The sequence below is a fragment of the Rhincodon typus genome, chromosome 36 (genome assembly GCF_021869965.1).
Source record: "Rhincodon typus isolate 14 chromosome 36, sRhiTyp1.1, whole genome shotgun sequence".
Classification (NCBI taxonomy): Eukaryota; Metazoa; Chordata; class Chondrichthyes; order Orectolobiformes; family Rhincodontidae; genus Rhincodon; species Rhincodon typus.
Genome location: NC_063367.1, coordinates 536660 through 556807, shown reverse-complemented (window position 1 = coordinate 556807; position 20148 = coordinate 536660). Strand labels below are relative to the sequence as shown.

At 43.8% G+C, this 20148-nt stretch overlaps 1 protein-coding gene across 1 annotated transcript; it reads left to right on the top strand.

The window, feature by feature from the left end:
* Nucleotides 1-9563: 9563 nt before the first annotated feature.
* On the top strand, nt 9564-17619 carry fbxl22 (F-box and leucine-rich repeat protein 22). The gene is made up of 2 exons (XM_020531002.2): nt 9564-10026; nt 15340-17619. Exons 1-2 carry the CDS (start codon nt 9593-9595, stop codon nt 15680-15682), a joined length of 777 nt encoding a protein of 258 aa, XP_020386591.2. The 5' UTR covers nt 9564-9592; the 3' UTR covers nt 15683-17619.
* Nucleotides 17620-20148: the final 2529 nt, after the last annotated feature.

Genomic DNA, 20148 nt, shown 5'->3' with positions numbered 1-20148 from the left:
AAGGGTCTAGGCCCGAAACGTCAGCCTCTCTGCTCCTATGATGCTGCTTGGCCTGCTGTGTTCATCCAGCCCTGCACCTTGTTGTCTCGGATTCTCCAGCATCTGCAGTTCCTACTATCTCTGGTGAAGATAGATGTTGTCTGCATGGACTTCAGCAAAGCATTTGACAAGGTTCTGCACGGTAGACTGGTTAGCAAGGTTAGATCACATGGGGTCCAGCGACAGCTAGTCAATTGGATACACAATTGGCTTGAAGGTAGGAGATATAAGGTGGTGGAGGGTTGATTTTCAGATAGGAGTCCTGTGACCAACAGTGTGCCTCAAGGATCAGTGCTGGGTCCACTGATATTCATCAATAATAGACAATGATTTGGATGTGAATATAGGTGGTATGACTAGTAAATTTGCAGATGACACCAAAATAGATGGTATAGCGAACATTGAAGATTATCTCAGAGTATAACGAGACCTTGATAAGAAGGGCCAATGGACTGAGGAGTGGCAGACAGAGTTTAATTTAGATAAATTTGAGGTATTGCATTTGGTAAGGCAAATCAGGGCAGGACTTATACAGTTAATGGTAGGGGTGTGTTGCCAAACAAAGAGGCCTAGGGGTGCAGATGCATAGTTCCTTGAAAGTGAAGTTACAAAAGTGAAAGTGGAGACAGCGGATGAAGAAGGTGTTTGGCACGCTTGCCTTCATTGGTCAGAACATTGAGTATAGGATTTGGGATGTCATGATGTGGCTGTACAGGACATTAATTAAACCACTTTTGGAATACTGTGTACAATTCTGGCCATCCTTCTATAGGAAGGATGTTAAACTTGAGAGGTGTAGAAAAGATTTACAAGGATGTTGTCAGGACTGGAGGGTTTGAGCTATAGGGAGAGGCTGAATGGGCTACAGCACTTTTCCCTAGAGTGTCTGAGACTGAGCTGTGACCATATAGAGGCTCTGAAAATCATGAGGGTCTTTGATAGGGTGAATAGCCAAGTTCTTTTTCTTAGGGTCGGTGTGTCCAAAACTAGAGGAAGTAGGCTTAAGGTGAGAGGTGAAAGATTTAAACAGGGCCTGAGGGGTAACTTTTTCCTTGCAAATGAGCTGCCAGAGGAAGTGGTGGAGGCAGGTACACCTGTAACATTTAAAAGGCATCTGGATGGGTATATGAATAGGAAGGGTTTAGAGAGAAATGGGCCAAATGCTGGCAAATGGGACTAGGTCAGATTGGGATGTCTGGCTGGCAAGGATGAGTTGGACCGATGGGCCTGTTTCTATGCTGTATGACTCCAGGACTCTTACCCTCTGCACTAAATTCTCATGCTGTTCCAAAATCCCAGAAATACACACTCACTCTAGCTGTGCCTCACTCTGAGTGTGATCGATCCTTCTTGATCATGTCAAGCTTATTGATCTAGTTATATTGCAGGCAGTTCAGAGGAGGTTCACTAGATTGATTTCAGTGATGAGGAGTTTGTCTTATGAAGAGAGTTTGAGCAGTTTAGGCCCATACTCTGAAGTTTAGAAGAGTGAGAGAAGATTTAATTGACGAATATAAAATGCTGAAAGGGTTTGACAAAGTATATGTAGAATGGATGTATCCTTGTGGGCAAATTAGAATGAATAGTCATAGTTTAAGAAGAAGCAGATTTGAAACAGATGAGGAGTAATTACTTCTCTCAAAGGGTCATGAATTTTCAGAATTCTCTATTCCCAGATTGTGGTGGATACCAGAACATTGAGTACATTTAGTAGGGAGATGGATTGATTTTTAATTAGCAATAGGTTGAAGGGTTATGGGAGAGCAGGCAAGAAAGTGGAATTGAGATTGCGATGAGATGAGCCATGATCATATCAAATGGCAGAGCAAGCTTGAGCTGCTGAATTGCCTACTCCTGCTACTAGTTCTTACGTTTAGTACGTTCTTATACTACCTTCCTCCAGTACACTATTAACACAGTACACTATTAACCCTCTATCTCCGCTGTGTACAATGGCATATTATAGTATCTTATTTTCACCTAATTGCTCCTATGTTTTTACCCTATACGAAGCCCTGCCGGGTGTTGTTTTGGTGTGATAGGCAAGACAGTGCCTTTCAATATGTAGAGTCATAGAGTTAGATAGTACGGAAACAGACCGTTCCGTCCAACTCGTCTGCACTGACCAGATCAGCATTTGGACCTTTTGCAATTAATCAATGGAGTTAACTATAGAGTGATTTCTGATGAAGGGTCTAGGCCCGAAACTCAGCCTTCCTGCTCCTATGATGCTGCTTGGCCTGCTGTGTTCATCCAGCTGTACACTTTGTTATCTCTAACTATAGAGGTTCCTGGATTGAACGTTGTACCAGCATCATTTACCAGGTCACATTTCAGTCTGTTCTTTCTCCCGAGTTGCTGTGTTCTACCATTAAATTGAATTGCTTCTATCATTAACCGGCCCATTAAGGTCATGTACACTGCTTGAGTAAAGATCCGAAACTGATCATAGATCATAGATCATAGAATCCCTACAGTGTGGAAACAGGCCCTTCGGCCCAACAAATCCACACAGAACCTCAGAGCGTTCCACCACATCCATCCCCCTGTAACCCACCTAATCTACACATCCCTGAACATTACGGGCAATTTAGCATGACCAATCCACCTAACCTGCACATCTTTGGACTGTGGGAGGAAACTGGAGCACGCGGAGGAAACCCACACAGACACTGGGAGAATGTGCAAACTCCAAACGGGATGAGGCCCTACAAGCAGAATTTAGGGAGTTAGGAGCCAAGTTAAAAAGTAAGACCTCAGGTAGTAATCTCAGAATTGCTACCAGTGCCACGTGCTAGTCACAGTAGAAATGAAAGACTAGGCAGGATAAATGAATGGCTTGAGAGATGCTGCAGGACGGAGGGGTTCAGATTTTTGGGACATTGGGACCGGTTCTGGGGGAGGTGGGACTATTACAAATCGGACGGTCTACACCTGGGCAGGGCTGGAACCAATGTCCTAGGGGCTGCTTTTGCTAACGCTTTTGGGGAGGGTTTAAACTGATGTGGCAGGGGGATGGAAACCAAATGAGGAGGTGAGTGGACAGTAAGGAGGTAGTAACTAAAGCCTGTAAGGAACTACATAATGAAGTCAGTGTGACTAAGGGGAAGAGTAGGCAGAGAGCAGATGATGAACGCAAAGGGACGGGTGGTCTGAGGTGCATTTGTTTTAATGCGAGAAGTGTAGTAGGTAAGGCAGATGAACTTAGGGCTTGGATTATTACCTGGGAGTATGATGTTATTGCTATTACTGAGACTTGGTTGAGGGAAGGGCAAAATTGGCAACTAAATATCCCAGGATATAGATGCTTCAGGCAGGATAGAGAGGGAGGTAAAAGGGGTAGAGGAGTTGCATTACTGGTCAAAGAGGATATCACAGCTGTGCTAAAGGAGGGCACTATGGAGGACTCGAGCAGTGAGGCAATATGGGCAGAGCTCAGAAATAGGAAGGGTGCAGTAACAATGTTGAGGCTGTACTACAGGCCTCCCAACAGCGAGCGTGAGATAGAGGTACAAATATTTAGTTAGATTAGGGAAAGATGAAGGAGCAACAGGGTGGTGGTGATGGGAGATTTTAATTTTCCCAACATTGACTGGGATTCACTTAGTGTTGGGGGTTTAGATGGAGCAGAATTTGTAAGGAGCATCCAGGAGGGTTTTCTAGAGCAGTATGTAAATAGTCCAACTCGGGAAGGGGCCATACTGGACCTGGTGTTGGGGAATGAGCCCAGCCAGGTGGTTGAAGTTTCAGTAGGGGATTACTTTGGGAATAGTGATCACAATTCCGTAAGTTTTGGAATACTCATGGACAAAGATGAGAATGGTCCCAAAGGAAGAGTGCTGAATTGGGGAAAGGCCAACTATAACAAAATTCGGCAGGAGCTGGGGAATGTGGATTGGGAGCAGCTGTTTGAGGGTAAATTCACATTTGATATGTGGGAGGCTTTTAAAGAGAGGTTGATTAGAGTGCAGGACAGACATGTCCCTGTGAAAATAAGGGATAGAAAGGGCAAGTTTGGGGAACCATGAATGACAGGTGAAATTGTGAGACTAGCAAAGAGGAAAAAGGAAGCATACGTAAGGTCTAGGTGACTGAAAACAGACGAAGCTTTGGAAGAATATCAGGAAAGTACGACCAATCTGAAATGAGGAATTAAGAGGGCTAAAAGAGGTCATGAAATATCTTTAGCAAACAGGGTTAAGGAAAATGCCAAAGCCTTTTATTCGTACATAAGGAGCAAGAGGGTAACTAGAGAAAGGGTTGGCCCACTCAAGGACAAAGGAGGGAAGTTATGCGAGGAGTCAGAGAAAATGAGTGAGATTCTTAATGAGTACTTTGCGTCGGTATTCACTGAGGAGAGGGACATGCCAGATGTTGAGGTTAGGGATAGATGTTTAATTACTCTAGGTCAAGTCGGCATGAGGAAGGGGGAAATGTTGGGTATTCTAAAAGGCATTAGGGTGGACAAGTCTCCAGGTCCGGATGGGATCTATCCCAGGTTACTGAGGGAAGCGAGAGAGGAAATAGCTGGGGCCTTAACAGATATCTTTGCAGCATCCTTAAGCACGGGTGAGGTCCCGGAGGACTGGAGAATTGCTAATGTTGTCCCCTTGTTTAAGGAGGGTAGCAAGGATAATCCAGGTAATTATAGACTGGTGAGCCTGACGTCAGTGGTGGGGAAGCTGCTGGAGAAGATACTGAGGGATAGGATCTATTTACATTTGTGAGAAAATGGGCTTATTAATGATAGGCAGCATGGTTTTGTGCAGGGAAGATCATGTCTTACCAACTTGATAGAATTCTTTGAGGAAGTGACAAAGTCGATAGATGAGGGAAGGGCTGTAGATGTCATATACTTGGACTTCAGTAAGGCATTTGATAAGGTTCCCCATGGTAGGCTGATGGAGAAAGTGAAGTCGCATGGGGTCCAGGGTGTACGAGCTAGATGGATAGAGAACTGGCTGGGCAACAGGAGACAGAGTTGTAGTGGAAGGGAGTTTCTCAAAACGGAGAATTCTGACCAGTGGTGTTCCCCGGGGATCTGTGTTGGGACCACTGTTGTTTGTGATACACATAAATGATCTGGAGCAAGTTATAGATGGTCTGATTAGCAAATTTGCAGATGACACTAAGATTGGTGGAGTAGCAGATAGTGAAGGGGACTGTCAGAGAATGCAGCACAATATAGATAGATTGGAGAGTTGAGCGGAGAAATGGCAGATGGAGTTCAATCCAGGCAAATGCGAGGTGATGCATTTTGGAAGATCCAATTCAAGAGAGAACTATACGGTAAATGGAAAAGCCCTGGGGAAAATTGATGCACAGAGGGATCTGGGTGTTCAGGTCCATTGTACCCTGAAGGTGGCAACGCAGGTCGATAGAGTGGTCAAGAAGGCATACGGCACGCTTTCATTCACTGGATAGGGTATTGAGTACAAGAGTTGGCAGGTCATGTTACAGTTGTAGAGGACTTTGGTTCGACCACATTTGGAATACTGCATTCTGGTCCCACATTACCAAAAGGATGTGGATGCTTTGGAGAGGGTGCAGAGGAGGTTCACCAGGATGTTGCCTGGTATGGAGGGCATTAGCTATGAAGAGAGGTTGAGTAGATTAGCATTATTTACATTAGAAAGATGGAGGTTGAGGGGGGACCTGATTGAGGTCTACAAAATCATGAAAGGTATAGACAGGGTAGATAGCAAGAAGCTTTTTCCCAGAGTGGGGGTCTCAATTACTAGGGGTCACAATTTCAAGGTGAGAGGGGAAAAGTTTAAGGGAGATATGTGTGGAAAGTTCTTTACGCAGAGGGTGGTGGGGGTGGGTGCCTGGAATGTGTTGCCAGTGGAGGTGGGCACAATAGTATCATTTAAGATACATGAATGGGCAGGGAGCAGAGGGATACAGATCCTTGGAAAATAGGTGACAGGTTTAGATAGAGGATCTGGATTGGTGCAGGCTTGGAGGGATGAAGGGCCTGTTCCTGTGCTGTAATTTTCTTTGTTCCACACAGACAGTCACCTGAGGGTGAAATTGAACCTGGGTCCCTGGTGCTGTGAGGCAGAAGTGCTAACCACTGAGCCACTGTGCCATCCCCAAATCTTGTCCCATTTGCCAGCATTTGGCTCATATCCCTCTAATCCCTTCATATTGATGTACCTATCAGATGCTTTTTAAATATTGTTAATTGTAATCGCCTCCACCTCTGGCAACTCGTTCTATACATGCACACCATCTGTGTGAAATCCCCTCAGGCCCCTTTTAAATTTTTACCCTCTCACCTTAAACATATGCCCTCAGGTTTTGGACTTCCCTACCATGGCTAGTCATCCTATTCCTGCCCTTTATGACTTTATAAACCTCTATAAGCCCCAGTGATTATTATATTCATAATACATTCAGCATCAGTTCTCTATACACGTGTTAAACCCCTGAGCTGGTAACTGGTTCATCCATGGTTGTGTTGTGAAAGGCTAAAGAAATGTGCACCTGTTAACAACAAAGGAAACATACATCATTAATTTGTCTCAAATTTTACCATGCTTGTTTGAGTATCCTTGACCATACCATTCCTTACCGGCATCATCTGAAATGTTTTTATCCACCCCAATCAACCCAATTATTGATAATGCACATGTGACTGCCCAGTACAATGGTCAGGCTCTGAACTATTTTTGTCAGGCCTCAGTCTTTGATTAATTGGGTATCATTCAAGATGATCAAGGGACTCAACCCTTGTGTCTTTCTTAAAATGTCCTTAAGCTGTGAACTTCGGATTTTGACCTTTTGCAATTAATCAGTGGAGTTAACGATTGAGATCCCTGGATTGCATGTTGTTGCGACATCATTTATCAGGTTACATTTCAGTCTGTTCTTTCTCCAGAGCCACTGTGTTCCACCATTTAGTTGAGCTGCTTCTATCATTAATCGGCCCATTACGGTCTCGTACGCAGCTCAAGTAAAGTCAAACACCTTTGAAGCAGGTATCAACTGGTGGAGCAGATTATCATGCAAATCTTTATCAGCATTAATTAGCACCAGTGAATTTTACTATAGCTTAGTTACACTAGCTGAGTTACATTTGGGAACTTAAGAGTAGACTGAATCTCTTCAAATAATGGAATACTGTATACAATTCTAGTTGCCACAGAACCAGAAGCATGTGGATGCTTTGGAGAGGCGTACTGAAACGGTTTACCAGGATGTTGCCTGGTTTGGGGGTAATAGCTATGATGAGAACAATGGAGGATGAGGAGCGACCTGATAGAAGTTTATAAAGTCATGAGAGGTATGAATAGAATGGATACTTAGAGCCTTTTTCCCAGGCTAGAAATGTCAATTACTAGGGGACATAGGATTAAGGTAAGAGGGGGTAAATTTAAAGGAGATGTAGAGGTGGTATGGTGGCTCACTGTTACCTCACAGCGCTAGGGACCCGGGTTCAATTCCAGTCTTGGTCAACTGTCTGTGTGGAATTTGCACATTCTGCATGGGTTTCCTCCTACAGTCCAAAGATCTGCAGATTGAGTGGGAGGGCCATGCTAAATTGCCCATAGTGTTCAGAGATGCGCAGGCTAGGTGGATTAGCCATGGAAAATGCAGGGCTACAGGGATAGGGCAAGGGGGTGCGTCTGGATAGGAAGCTCTTTGGATGGTAGGTGTGGACTTAGAGGGCCAACGGCCTGCTTCCACGCTCTGGGGATTCTGTGAGGCAAGTTTTTACACAGAGGATGTCAAGTGCCTGGAATGCACTGCCACGGGAGGTGGTGGAAGCAAATACAATAAAAATATTTAAGAGGTCTCTTGATAAGAATAGGCAGGGAATAGAGGGATAAGGATCATGTAGAGGCAAAAAATTTTCAGTTTACCCATTTATCAGTATAGTCTGGTGGGCTAAAGGGCATGTTCCTGTGCTGTATTGTTCTTTGTTCTTCAATGGGTTCCTACAAATGATCCATACATGTCATATGTACGATTACTTGCTGTCCGAGTGTTAGCGTCAGTGTGCTATGTTGTGTTGAACTGAGCATTTGTTTGTGTTTTGGTATAGTCCATGGGGGTGTATGTTGGATGGTATTCCTCATTCCCTCTGTTAGGAACATTAATCGGCGCGACAAACAACATTTTGTAATTTAAACAAATAACCATTGCGGTTGTTATCGATAGGGATTAGTTCAGCAAGATAGCATGAAAAATTAAGTTAGTAAAATCCTTCAGCGTTGACCGGTGTTTCGGCCTATATGAGTATATGTATCACCTGTGTTTATTATTAGCAGGTCTGGTCCCGCCTACCTCGGTGCAAACCTTCTCTACCACAGTTGGCTCCCAGCTTTAAAATCTCTTCCGGCCCCCCCCCCCCCCCCCCCCAAAACTGTCCATCTTCTAACTCACTATCAGCTCCACCCTTCCCACTGACCAACCATAATAAACCCCTACCTGCATCCACCTATCTCCTTCTCACCTACCTTCCCCCAAACCCCACTCCCCTCCTATTTATTTCTGGGCTCTCCTCATCCTCCCCAGTTCTGAAGAAGGCCGTTGACTTTCCTGCTCCTCTGTTTGACCTGCTGTGCTTTTCCAGCTCCACATTTTTTGACTCTTGCTTCCAGTATCTGCACTCCTTACTGTCTCCAGGCTACCTCAACCTATTCCGCTTTCACTGCTGACTTTATATCACGCAGTTATATCACGCAGAAATTACTGACCTCCTGTGGCAGTTATCTGCATGGCTCCCGCACAAACAAAAATAAAAAATTGCGGGTGTTGGGGATCTGATTAAGAGTCACGAAACGTTAACTCTGCTTTCTTCCCAAAGATGCTACTAAACGTGCTGAGTCTAGCTAGCAATTTCTGTTGTTCCTGAACAAATTATCTTTTTCGCTGCCATCAGAGAGCTACGTCCTCCTCTTTCCAATTGCTGCTGATATCCCGGGTGAGGAGCTGCATCCTCCCTCACGGCTGGTTCCACCCATTAATTCTCCAGCCACCTTTCGGTGGGCTTTATTGCTGCTGCCTCTGATGAACAGCTATTACATTGTGTACTGTTGCAGCAAATTGGAAAGGAGCAAATCTAGAGAATTTTGAAGAATCGGTATCACATTCCTTTCCATTGCTCCCCAGTTGATTGGCATCCTTCTCCATGGTCCCATGCCAGTATATTCACCCGCCTGTCAATTCTTCTCCGCCTCTGCTAGCCAGAGGTGCTGGTTCGCCATTCCTGCCTGACACCGTCCTGGCCCTGGGCATTATTAACCGACTCTCAGAATGCCTGGCAACTTGCAACAACTTTAGCTTCTGTGCAGTCTGAACGGCCGGATGAAGAATATGCTCCGAACAACCTGGAAAAGAGTTCTGTTGAAAAGAGACATAAATGAAGGCGGTGAAATTATTGGGCAAAATTCGGGAAATATTTGGTGCGCATTATTGAGAAACAAGGAGTTAACCACCTTCCCCACCCCGCCCAACCGCTTTAATCTACAAGGCTGCCTGAGACCCTTCTATATTTAAAATACCAGTTGTCACTTTCCGAATAGGCTACATTCCTAATCCATATATGTCCAGGTTTGTGGCTGCAGCCTGTAATGATGCAGAATTCCCGGACTCAATCATTGTAGTTCAATTGTTCCAGTCTGGGTTCAAAACGTTCCTTTTGATGCTGCTCACAGAATTAAACCGAGAGTGCCTGCTTCACATTTTCTCCTTCCTGGACAAGGAGAGCCGGAAAGGTCTGTCGAGAGTTTGTCATGTGTTCCGTGAGATCTATCACGATCCAGCTCTATGGTCTCTACTGTGCTTCTGTTCTCCATCAGAACTGAAGAGGGATAACTTTGTTCTGAGCCCCGCGTTACGCTCGCTGTCAATCTGCTGGCACTCCAGCCGGGTGAAAGTCTGTAACATTGAGGACTGGAGGAAGAGCAGTTTCCAGCGAGACATCTGCAGCCAGCACCAACATCTTGTTACCAATTTCTTAACTCGGATAACTAACAGGTTTGTGGGAGTCAAACAGGGTTGGCGCTGAGCACTTGAAAGTTTCTTTCTCTTTTGATATTCGTAGTCAAATATAAAACAAAATTGTGGCAATGATGTCATAGAATCTCTACAGTGTTGGGGACAGCCCTTCAGCCCAACAAGTCCACACTGACCCTCCGAAGAGCATCTCACCCAGACCCATCCCCCCCAGCCCCTCCCTATAACCCTGCATTTCCAATGGCTAACACACCTAATCTACACATCCCTGGACACTATGATCAATATAGCATAGCCAATCCACCTCGCCTGAACATATTCAGACTATGGACTACCATGCTGCCTTTGTCAATTAAAGTTCCAGGGGAGGTGATAATCTCCCAATAACATCTTACACATTGCTCAGTGGTTAGCACTGCTGCCTCAGAGCACCAAAAGACCTGAGTTCAATTCCACCCTTAAGCAGCTGTCTTTGTGGAGTTTGTACATTCTCCCCATATCTGTGCAGGTTTCCTCCCACAGTCCAAAGAAGTGCAGGTTAGGTGGATTGGCCATGCTTAAATTGTCCATAGCATCCAAGGTTGTGCAGGCTGGGTGGATTAGCCATGGGAAATGCAGGGTTGATTTGGGTGGGATGCTCTTTGGAGGGTTGCTGTGAACGCAATGGGCCAAATGGCCTACTTCCACATTGTAGGGATTCTATGATTCATATACTTTACAGGTGGCATGGTGGCTCAAAACTACCTCAAAGCACCAGGGAGGCAGTTCATTCCAGCCTCAGGCAACTGTCTGTGTGGAGTTTGCACATTCTCCCTGTGTGTGAGTGAGTTTCCTCCCACAGTCTAAAGATGTGTAGGGTAGGTGGAGTAGCCATGCTAAATTGTCCATAGTCTACTTTCAAACCTGCAAGATCACACAGAACCACTCTATCTCTGCTAATTTCTTTAATTGTATCACAGCCCTTATCCTTAATTTCTATACCCATATTGTCCCTCTCACTAGTGAACACTGATCCAAAGTATTCATTGAGAACCCTGCCGACACTCTCTGGCTGCACTCACAAATTACCACTGTGGACTTTAATGGCCTACTGTTTCCCTTGTTACCCTTTTATCTTAATGGGCTGTGGTCACAAGATTTGATGATCCCATAATTTCTTTATGTCAGAAGGAGAATCAAGGGCAAGAACAAAAGATAGAAAGGGCCAGGATCAATCAGGGCCACAGTGAAAAATACTGGGAATGGGACAAGTAATGTTAAAAAAAAAAGTCTTCAGGGTGTAGCCTTAATACACAAAACATCCACAATAAGCTGGATGAATTTGGACCACATTTGGAATATTGTGTACAGTTCTGGTCGCCACATTACCAAAAGGATGTGGATGCTTTGGAGAGGGTGCAAAGGAGGTTCACCAGGATGTTGCCTGGTATGGAGGGCACTAGCTATGAAGAGAGGTTGAGTAGATTAGGATTATTTACATTAGAAAGATGGAGGTTGAGGGGGGATTGAGGTCTACAAAATCATGAGAGGTATAGACAGGGTGGATAGCAAGAAGCTTTTTCTCAGTGTGGGGGACTCAATTACTAGGGGTCATGATTTCAAGGTGAGAGGGGAAAAGTTTAAGGGAGACATGCGTGGAAAGTTCTTTGCGCAGAGCGTGGTGGGTGCCTGGAATGCGTTGCCAGCGGAGGTGGTAGAGGTGGGCATGATAGCGTCATTTAAGATGTATCTAGACAGATACATGAACAGGCAGGGAGCAGAGGAATTCAGATCCTTGGAAAATAGGCGACAGGTTTAGATAGAGGATCTGGATCAGCGCAGGCTCGGAGGGCTGAAGGGCCTGTTCCTGTGCTGTAATTTTCTTTGTTCTTTGTTCTTTGAATTAATAGTACAAATAGATGAAAGCTGGTATGAATATAATCGGATTATGGAGACACTGTTGCAAGATTGGGCAGATCAAATTAAATAACATTACCATATATGAGGAATTCCTGAACTGTATAAGGGATGGTTTTCCGGACAAATATGTTGAGGAACCAACTAGAGAACAGGCCATCCTAGGATGTGTAGGTATTGTGTAATGAGAAAGGAATATTCAGCAGTCTACTCTCAAACTATGTTGATGATTAAGATGAGGGAACTAATCCAATATCTTAGAATTTGCAAATGACACAAAGCCGGGTGGGAGGGTGAGCTGTGAGAAGGGGATACAGAGATGCTTCAATGTGATTGGACAAGCTGAGTGAGTGGGCAAATGCATGACAGGTGCAGAATAATGTGAGGTTATCCACTTTGGGAGCAAAAAAAAGGCAGATTATTATCTGAATATCTTGAGAAAGAGGAATGTGCAATGTAACCTTGTACACCAGTAATTGAAAGTAAGTAATTGAAAGTGGGTGATCAAGAGACAAAAGGTATGTTGGCCTTCAGAGCAAGAATTTGATGCATTTATACTGGGTCTTGGTGAGAGCACTCCTGGAATTTTATGTACACTTTTGGCCTCCGTATCTGAGGAAGGATATTCTTGCTATAATGCAGCGAAAGTTTACCAGACTGACTCCTGGGATGGCATGACTGATGTATGAGGAGAGGTTGAATTGGTTAGGATTATATTCAGTAGAGTTCAGAAGAATGAGCAGGGATCTCATAGAAACCTATAACTTTCTAACAGGAAAGATAGGGTGAATGCATGAAAGATGTACCAATGGTGGGAGAGTCCAGAACCAAGGGTCACAGTCTAAGGATACAAGGTAAATTCATTTAGGATTGAAATGAGCCTGTGGAATTCACTAACACAGAAATCAGACCACGTCAAACCATTGTATGATTTCAAGAAGGAGTAATCATAATCATAAAGAATGGTGGAAGACCTGAATGGCTTACTCTTGCTCATATCTTGTATGTTTCTATATACCGAGACCTGTATCCCCCGACTTGGGCTCTGATAAGCCACCTGTCCCAGGACTTGATGTATCACTCCTGCCATGGCACCCAATGTAACCCCCTGTTCCTGGGCTCTGACATATGCCCCTGATCCCGAGCCCTCTGTACACATCATCCCGATCCCTGACGTACCCCCTATCCCAGCCCTGATGTACTGTTCCCCTCCCTTACAAAGTGACTGGCAGCACTCCCCTTCTAAACACCCACCCTTTGCCATCCTGTAATAACAATTACCCTACCTCCCACCTCCCTTTCCCTTCTTGACTCAGAACATTTTGTTACTTCCAAATTGATGCTCAATTTTTTTCTGCAAGAAGTATGCACTTCTGCACACAGTTCAGAATCAACTCAAAGCAAGGCACAAGCAATAAGGGTGCATTATTCCTCTTCATCCTCCCAAACCTGCCTCAGTTTGATGGCTGACCATATCCTCCTCCCTCAACATCTCTCATGCCATTTACTGTATTGTGTGCTTGGGGATCTATCCTTTACTTCTTCCCATTGTTCACCTACAATCTGTCCCTCAGTGGCATCATCTGTAAACATGATACAGCTCTTACACAAACACTGACAAAGCTTTACAGAGTGATACAGTAATATAGCATGGAAACAGGCCCTTCAGCCCAAACTGGTCCATGCTGACCATGGTGCTCTATCAGCTAGTTCCAATTGCCCGCATTTGTTCCATATCTCTCTAAACCCTTCCCATCCATGTACTTATCCAAATGTAAATGTTGCTATTGGACCTGCCTCAACCACTTTCTCTGAAGCCCGTTCCATATAAGCATCACTCTCTGCATGAAGAAGTTGCCCCTCAGATCCTTCTTAAATCTTTCCCTTCTCACCTTAAACATATGCCTGTTAGTTTTCAATTCGCCATCCCTGGGAAAAAGACTATATGCATTCATCCTATTTATGCCCCTCATGATTTTATACACCTCAGTGAGGTCAGCATCATATCTTGTCGAGGCCTGCACGATGTCTGATTAATTGCACTGATATCAGTCCTGAACAAGCATCAGTACAATACAATAACTTTGGGCAGATAGGAGTCACTGTTCCTGGACTCAACTACAAACTCCTTTCCCAAATCCCTTATGGCCTCAGACCCTTTACATCTCTGTAATGTTCTTCAGACAGGAGAACTCTCCAAGCTATTCGCCATTCTTCAGTAATGCTGGGTAAAATTCCTAGAATTCCCTCCATAACAGCATAGTGGTTCTACCTATATTGCGTGGACTGCAGTGATTTAAGGTAGCTCACCACCATCTCCTCAAGGTCAACGAGAGACGAGCAATAATTACTGCCCAGATCGCTATAATCTGTCTGTCATTGAATGAATAAATGTAAAATTTCTTCATGAATTTAGCATTCCTTTCATTCTGGCCTCTTGTACATTGCCCATATTCTTCAGTCCACCACTGGCTACTGTACCTTCAGCTGCCTTGTCACAAATCTGTGAAATTCCCAACTAAATTGTACATTCTATTTTGTTGTGCATAACATATTCTTTGATGTGAGTAGAGCTGTTGCATCTTCCTCTGCAGCCAGGGACGTACAGTAGCTTAGAGTCTGACTTGTTGTCGGCGTGCATGGGTTCTGCAGAATGATGTGTGGCCACTCATCATTAGAGGGAACACTGCTACCTCCCTTTGAGATGTTTCTTCAAACACATGCCAGATTTTAGCCATCTGCCTTATTCCCTTGCAAAGCACTTTGGGATGTTTTGCTATGTTAGATGTGCCACGTAAATACAATTTACAAATAAGGAGCTCATTCCAATGATGACACCATTTGTTCCATTGAGATTTTGATCATGTTAAACCATGCCAGATGCTATCACTCTCTCTGCCACTGACAGTAGCAGTAATGTGTACCATCTACAAGATGCACTGCAAAAATTCCCCAAGGCTCCTTGTACAGCAAATGCACAATCTCTACTTTTTATTGGGCACGGTTAACATAAAACGGAGACAGCCACCTGCAGATTTTTTGCTAAAGAAAGAAATGTATATAGAATGTATATGTATATGTATATAGAATATTCACAAACATAATGTTCTAAAGCACCCTTTATTCAAAACTTTTGATGCTACTCACTGTGTAAGATAGAAAACACAGCAAGATCAGAAACAACAGGCAATAATGACCTCATTATCTTTTTCTAAATACATTGGTGTATGCGCGTGATGTGGGTGGGAGTGGGGGTGGGGTTGCGGGGAGGTGTAAATATTTGTCAGGATGTCAGAGATAATGCTTGTATTTTTCTTTACAAGAGTTATGAGATCCTTTACAGTGTTAATATGCTGATGCTGTGTTGATGTTTTCGCTGTAATTACTCATTGTATTAGTCATTTCTTAATTTAAAAAACTCTCTCATTCGTTCCCCAGCTGTCCAAACCTGCTGTCAGTGATACTTTCTGGATGTGGGCACCTCACTGATGGTGACATTATACAAATCCTACAGAAATGCTCCAAACTGAATACCTTGAAACTGGAAAACTGTGCGAGGTTAACTGATAAAACACTGGAGGCTGTGACTATTTATGGGAACAGTTTAACCTGCTTTCATGTTGATTTTTGTCGGAATATCACACAGGAGGGGATTAACCTGGTCCAGAAGAAGTGTCCTTCTCTGTCCTTCAGTGCAGAGCAGAGTGCAAAGATGATTCCGGATCAGCCAAACAGATGTGATGCCCTCGTGAGAAGAATGAGAAAACAGTTTCAGTGGTAACAGGAAATGGACATTGCAGTCTGCTGGAAGGTAGGAGAACGCTTGGAATCACATAGGCACTGATTCCTTGATCGTAGGGATACCATCAGCTGAGAGGAGACCAGCCTGACAGTGAAGGAAAAAAGACTGAGACTCATTCCCTTGCTCTTTCCAATCTTGGAGTGAGTTTGAGAAAAAAGCCCAGTGGCAATCCGCTTTTGCCACATTGCAGTGGTCCCAGCATAGGACGTGGTGCCGTGAACTCAGGACTGGGCGCAGTGCAGTAAGCCCAAGATTGCGCATGGTATAGTGGGCTCAGGACTGGACATGGTGCAATGGGCCAGGGCTGGGTGCAGTGTAGTGGGTCCAGAGGTGGCTGCTGAGTTCCGGCAATGCATTTATATAGGACCTTTTAATGGTGTAAAAATTCCCAGGTTGCTTCACAAGCATCAGTACAGTACAATAACTTTGGGCAGATAGGAGTCACTGTTCCTGGACTCAACTACAAACTCCTTTCCCAAATCCTTTATGGCCTCAGACGCTCTACATCTCTGTAATGTTCTTCAGACAAGGGAACTCTCCAAGCTATTCACCATCCTTCAGTATCGCTGGGTAAAATTCCTAGAATTCCCTCCATAACAGCATAGTGGTTCTACCTATATTGCACGGACTGCAGTGATTTAAGGTAGCTCACCACCATCTCCTCAAGGTCAACTAGAGACGAGCAATAATTACTGCCCAGATAGATATAACCTGTCTGTCATTGAATGAATAAATGTAAAATTTCTCCATGAATTTAGCATTCCTTTCATTCTGGCCTCTTGTACATTGCCCATATTCTTCAGTCCACCACTGGCTACTGTGTAATCAGGAGTGTAATCATCTAAAATTTTGACACAGAGCCACAGAGAAATCCTGATGACAGATGAGAAAACTTTGGTGATAAGTGCAGCTTTTAAAGAGATTTTGATAGGACGAGAGAGAGGTAATGGTTGGGAGTGAACCTGAGAACATAAGGCACAGTTGCTAGTGCTGTCAGGAAAGAATTTTGGGAATATACAAGAAACAAAAATTGGAAGAATGCCAAATTCTCAGATTATCTGGTCATTTTAATTATGCTGTTTGTGGTAGCTTGCTGCTCACAAATTGGCTGCTGAGTTTCCTACATACCAACAGTAAGTGCACTTCAAAAATATATCACTGGCTGTAAACATACTGGGATGTTTTGAGGATGTGACAGGTACTAAAGAAATGTAAATCTTCTTTCATCCGGGAAATCTTGAAAGGTTTAATGTGTTCAAGAATGTTTAGAATAAGGGGTGGACTGGTGAGTAATTAAAACTCAAATATCAATAAATAAAAACATTTCTTGTATAAATAATAACCAACTGAATTGTGACTAATCTCAATTGATCAGATGCAACTTTAATTTTCAAAACTTGACGGTAGAATTAAATTTTGGCTCCTGGTGAGCTGGAGGCATCATACCTAGCCATGCAGGAAGAAAGGGATACTATATTGTTTTGTTTAAAACTATATGCTGTTGCTTAAACTTCCTTAAAAATTGACAATTTGTTGGACTGACAACATGGACAACATGACAACAGCTTTGTGTGTCAGCTTACTGGTAACATCCAAAGAATAAGCAGCTCCAGGCTGAGCTAAATGCCTGCTTCTGATCTCAATATATAACAAAAATATAAGTCCCGAAAATGATGTGAGTCTTGCCTGCAAAGTGAACCACTTCTCAGCTGATAACCGCTATACCTTCAGCAACAATTCAACCACATCTGAATGAGCTGCTATGGAAGACATTTATGTGCACAGCCGTCCGAAGGAACTTCAACTGGACATTGATTTACAAGACATGTGAATTACTTCTGACATCTATGATGCAAAAAATTTGTAATTTGTAACTTCTCTGCTTTCCATTCACTTTTCTCTCTTTCTTGGATGCATGCATGTATAAATGTATTTTGCAAATCGTTCTCTGGGTTATGAACACAATAATAAATTCTACTTTCTTTTAACCCTCAATAATTTTCCAATGGTTATTTTAAAATTGGACTCTGCAGCGTGTGAAGAAACACACCATCACTTATTTTTAAAAGGGTGAAAGTAAATACAAAAAGTTAAAAATAGAAAAAACCCAAAAGGACTATGGATGCTGGAAATTCGAAACAAATCAGAAATTGCTGGAAAAAGTCAGCAGGTCTGGGACCATCTGTGAAGAGAAATCAGTTAACATTTTGATTCCAGTTCCAAAGAAGGGTCACTGATTTCTCTCAAGTTAAAGACATTCACTTCACTTTTCACTCTCATCTATGATCCTGTTACGTTATCCCTAGCATTTGGGAAGGCATGGTAGCTAAGTTGTTAGCACTGTTGCCTCACAGTGGTAAGGTCCAGGTTCAATTCCAGCCTTGGGTGACAGTGTGTTGAGTTTGCACATTCTCCTCTGGGTGTTCTGGTTTCCTCCTACAGTTCATGCTAGTGTCCAGGGATGCGTAAGTTTGTTTGGCCATGGTAAATGCAGGATTATGTGGTTTCAGTGGGATGCTGTTCAGAGGATTGGTTCAGACTTGTCTTGGATCACAGTGTGTATCCAAGCAGTTCTTTTCAGATTCAGGTAAATATAATGATATCAATCCCTGGAACCTGATCAGGTGTACCCTAGAACTCTGTGGGAAGCTAGGGAAGTGATTTCTGGCCCCCTTGCTGAGATATTTGTATCATCAATAACCACAGGTGAGGTGCCAGAAGACTGGAGGTTGGCTAACTATTTAAGAAAGGTGGTAAGGTAAAGCCAGGGAACTATAGACCAGTGATCCTGACATCAGTGGTGAGCAAGTTGTTGGAGGGAATCTGGAGGGACAGAATTTACATGTATTTGGAAAAGCAATGACTGATTAGGGATAGTCAACATGGCTTTGTGTGTGGGAAATTATGTCTCACTAATTTGTTTGATGAGGGCAGAGCAGTGGACGTGATCTACATGGAGATAGCAAGAACTGCTATCTCCAGAAATAGCAAGAACAGGAAAGTCGACTTTCCTGCTCCTCTGATGCTGCCTGACCTGTTGTGTTCCTCCAGCTCCACACGTGATCTGCATGGGCATCAGTAAGATGTTCAACAAGGTTCCTCATGGTAGACTGGTTAGCAAGGTTAGATCATGTGGAATCCAAGGAAAATTAGCCATTTGGATATAGAACTGCCTCAAACGTAGAAGAGAGAGGATGGTGTTGGAGAGTTGCTTCTCAGAATGAAGGCCTGTGACCCTGGTGTGTCTCAAGGATCGGTGCTGGGTGTACGGCTTTTAGTCATTTATGTAAATGATTTGGATATGAACATAGGAGGTATGGTCAGTAAGTTTGCAAGTGACACCAAAATCGGAGGTGTAGTGGACAGCGAAGAAGTTTACCTCAGAGTACAATGGGACCTTGATAAGATGGGCCCATCAGCCGAGGAGTGGCAGATGGAGTTTAATTTAGATAAATGTGAAGTCTGCATTTTGGAACGGCAAATCAGGGCAACATTTAATGATAAGGTCCTTGGGAGTGTTGCTGAACAAGGTTCATAGTTCCTTGTAAAATGAAGCCTCAGATAGACAGGATAGTGAAGAAAGTGTTTGGTATGCTTGCCTTTATTGGTCAGTGCATTGACTATAGGAGTTGGGAGGTCATATTGTGGCTGTACAGGACATTGGTTCGGCCACTACTGGAATACTTTCAATTCTGGTCTCCCTGTTATAGGAAGAATGTTGTGAAACTTTAAAGAGTTCAGAAAAGATTTACAAGATGTTGCCAGGATTGGAGGGTTTGAGGTACAGGGAGAGGCTGAATAGGCTGGGGTTATTTTCCTTGGAGTGTCAGAGGCTGAGGGATGACCTTTTAAAGGTTTATAAAATCAGGCAAGGTATGACTGAATAGATAAGGTCTTTTCCATGGAGGTGGGGGGGTTGTGGATGGGGGTGCGGGGTTGGGTGGGGAGGGGAGGGGGCACGGGGAGTCCAAAACTAGAAGGCATTGGTTTAAGGTGACAGGGGAAAATATTTAAAAGGGACCTAAAGGGCAACTTTTTCACGCAGAGGGTGACGTGTGTATGGAATGAACTGCCAGAGGAAGTGGTGCAAGCTGGTACAATTACAACATTTAAAAGGCATCTTGATGGGTATATGAATAGGAAGGGTTTAGAGCAAAATGGGCCAAATGTTGGCAAATGGGACTAGACTAATTTAAGATATCTGGTCGGCATAAATGAGTTGGACTGGAGGGTCTGTTTCAATGCTGTACAACTCTATAAAACTTAATCCTAAACAAAAGCCTGGCATTAATCGCAATTTGGGCCCTCACAATTGAGAATCATGCCCGATTTCCATCCCATCTTTCCATTCCCAGAGCAACTTGCTGCTCAGCTGAGGTATCACGCTTCTCTAAGAGGGAACAGGAGTTTTGTGTGGACAGGATGGTGGAGAGGAGAGGAGTCCT

Excerpts from the sequence above, each read along its gene's own strand:
- fbxl22 (XM_020531002.2), top strand. The coding sequence starts at position 9,593 with ATGTCCAGGTTTGTGGCTGCAGCCTGTAATGATGCAGAATTCCCGGAC. Across the intron at positions 10,027-15,339 it reads TTAACTCGGATAACTAACAG|CTGTCCAAACCTGCTGTCAG; the intron begins GTTTGTGGGAGT and ends TTCGTTCCCCAG.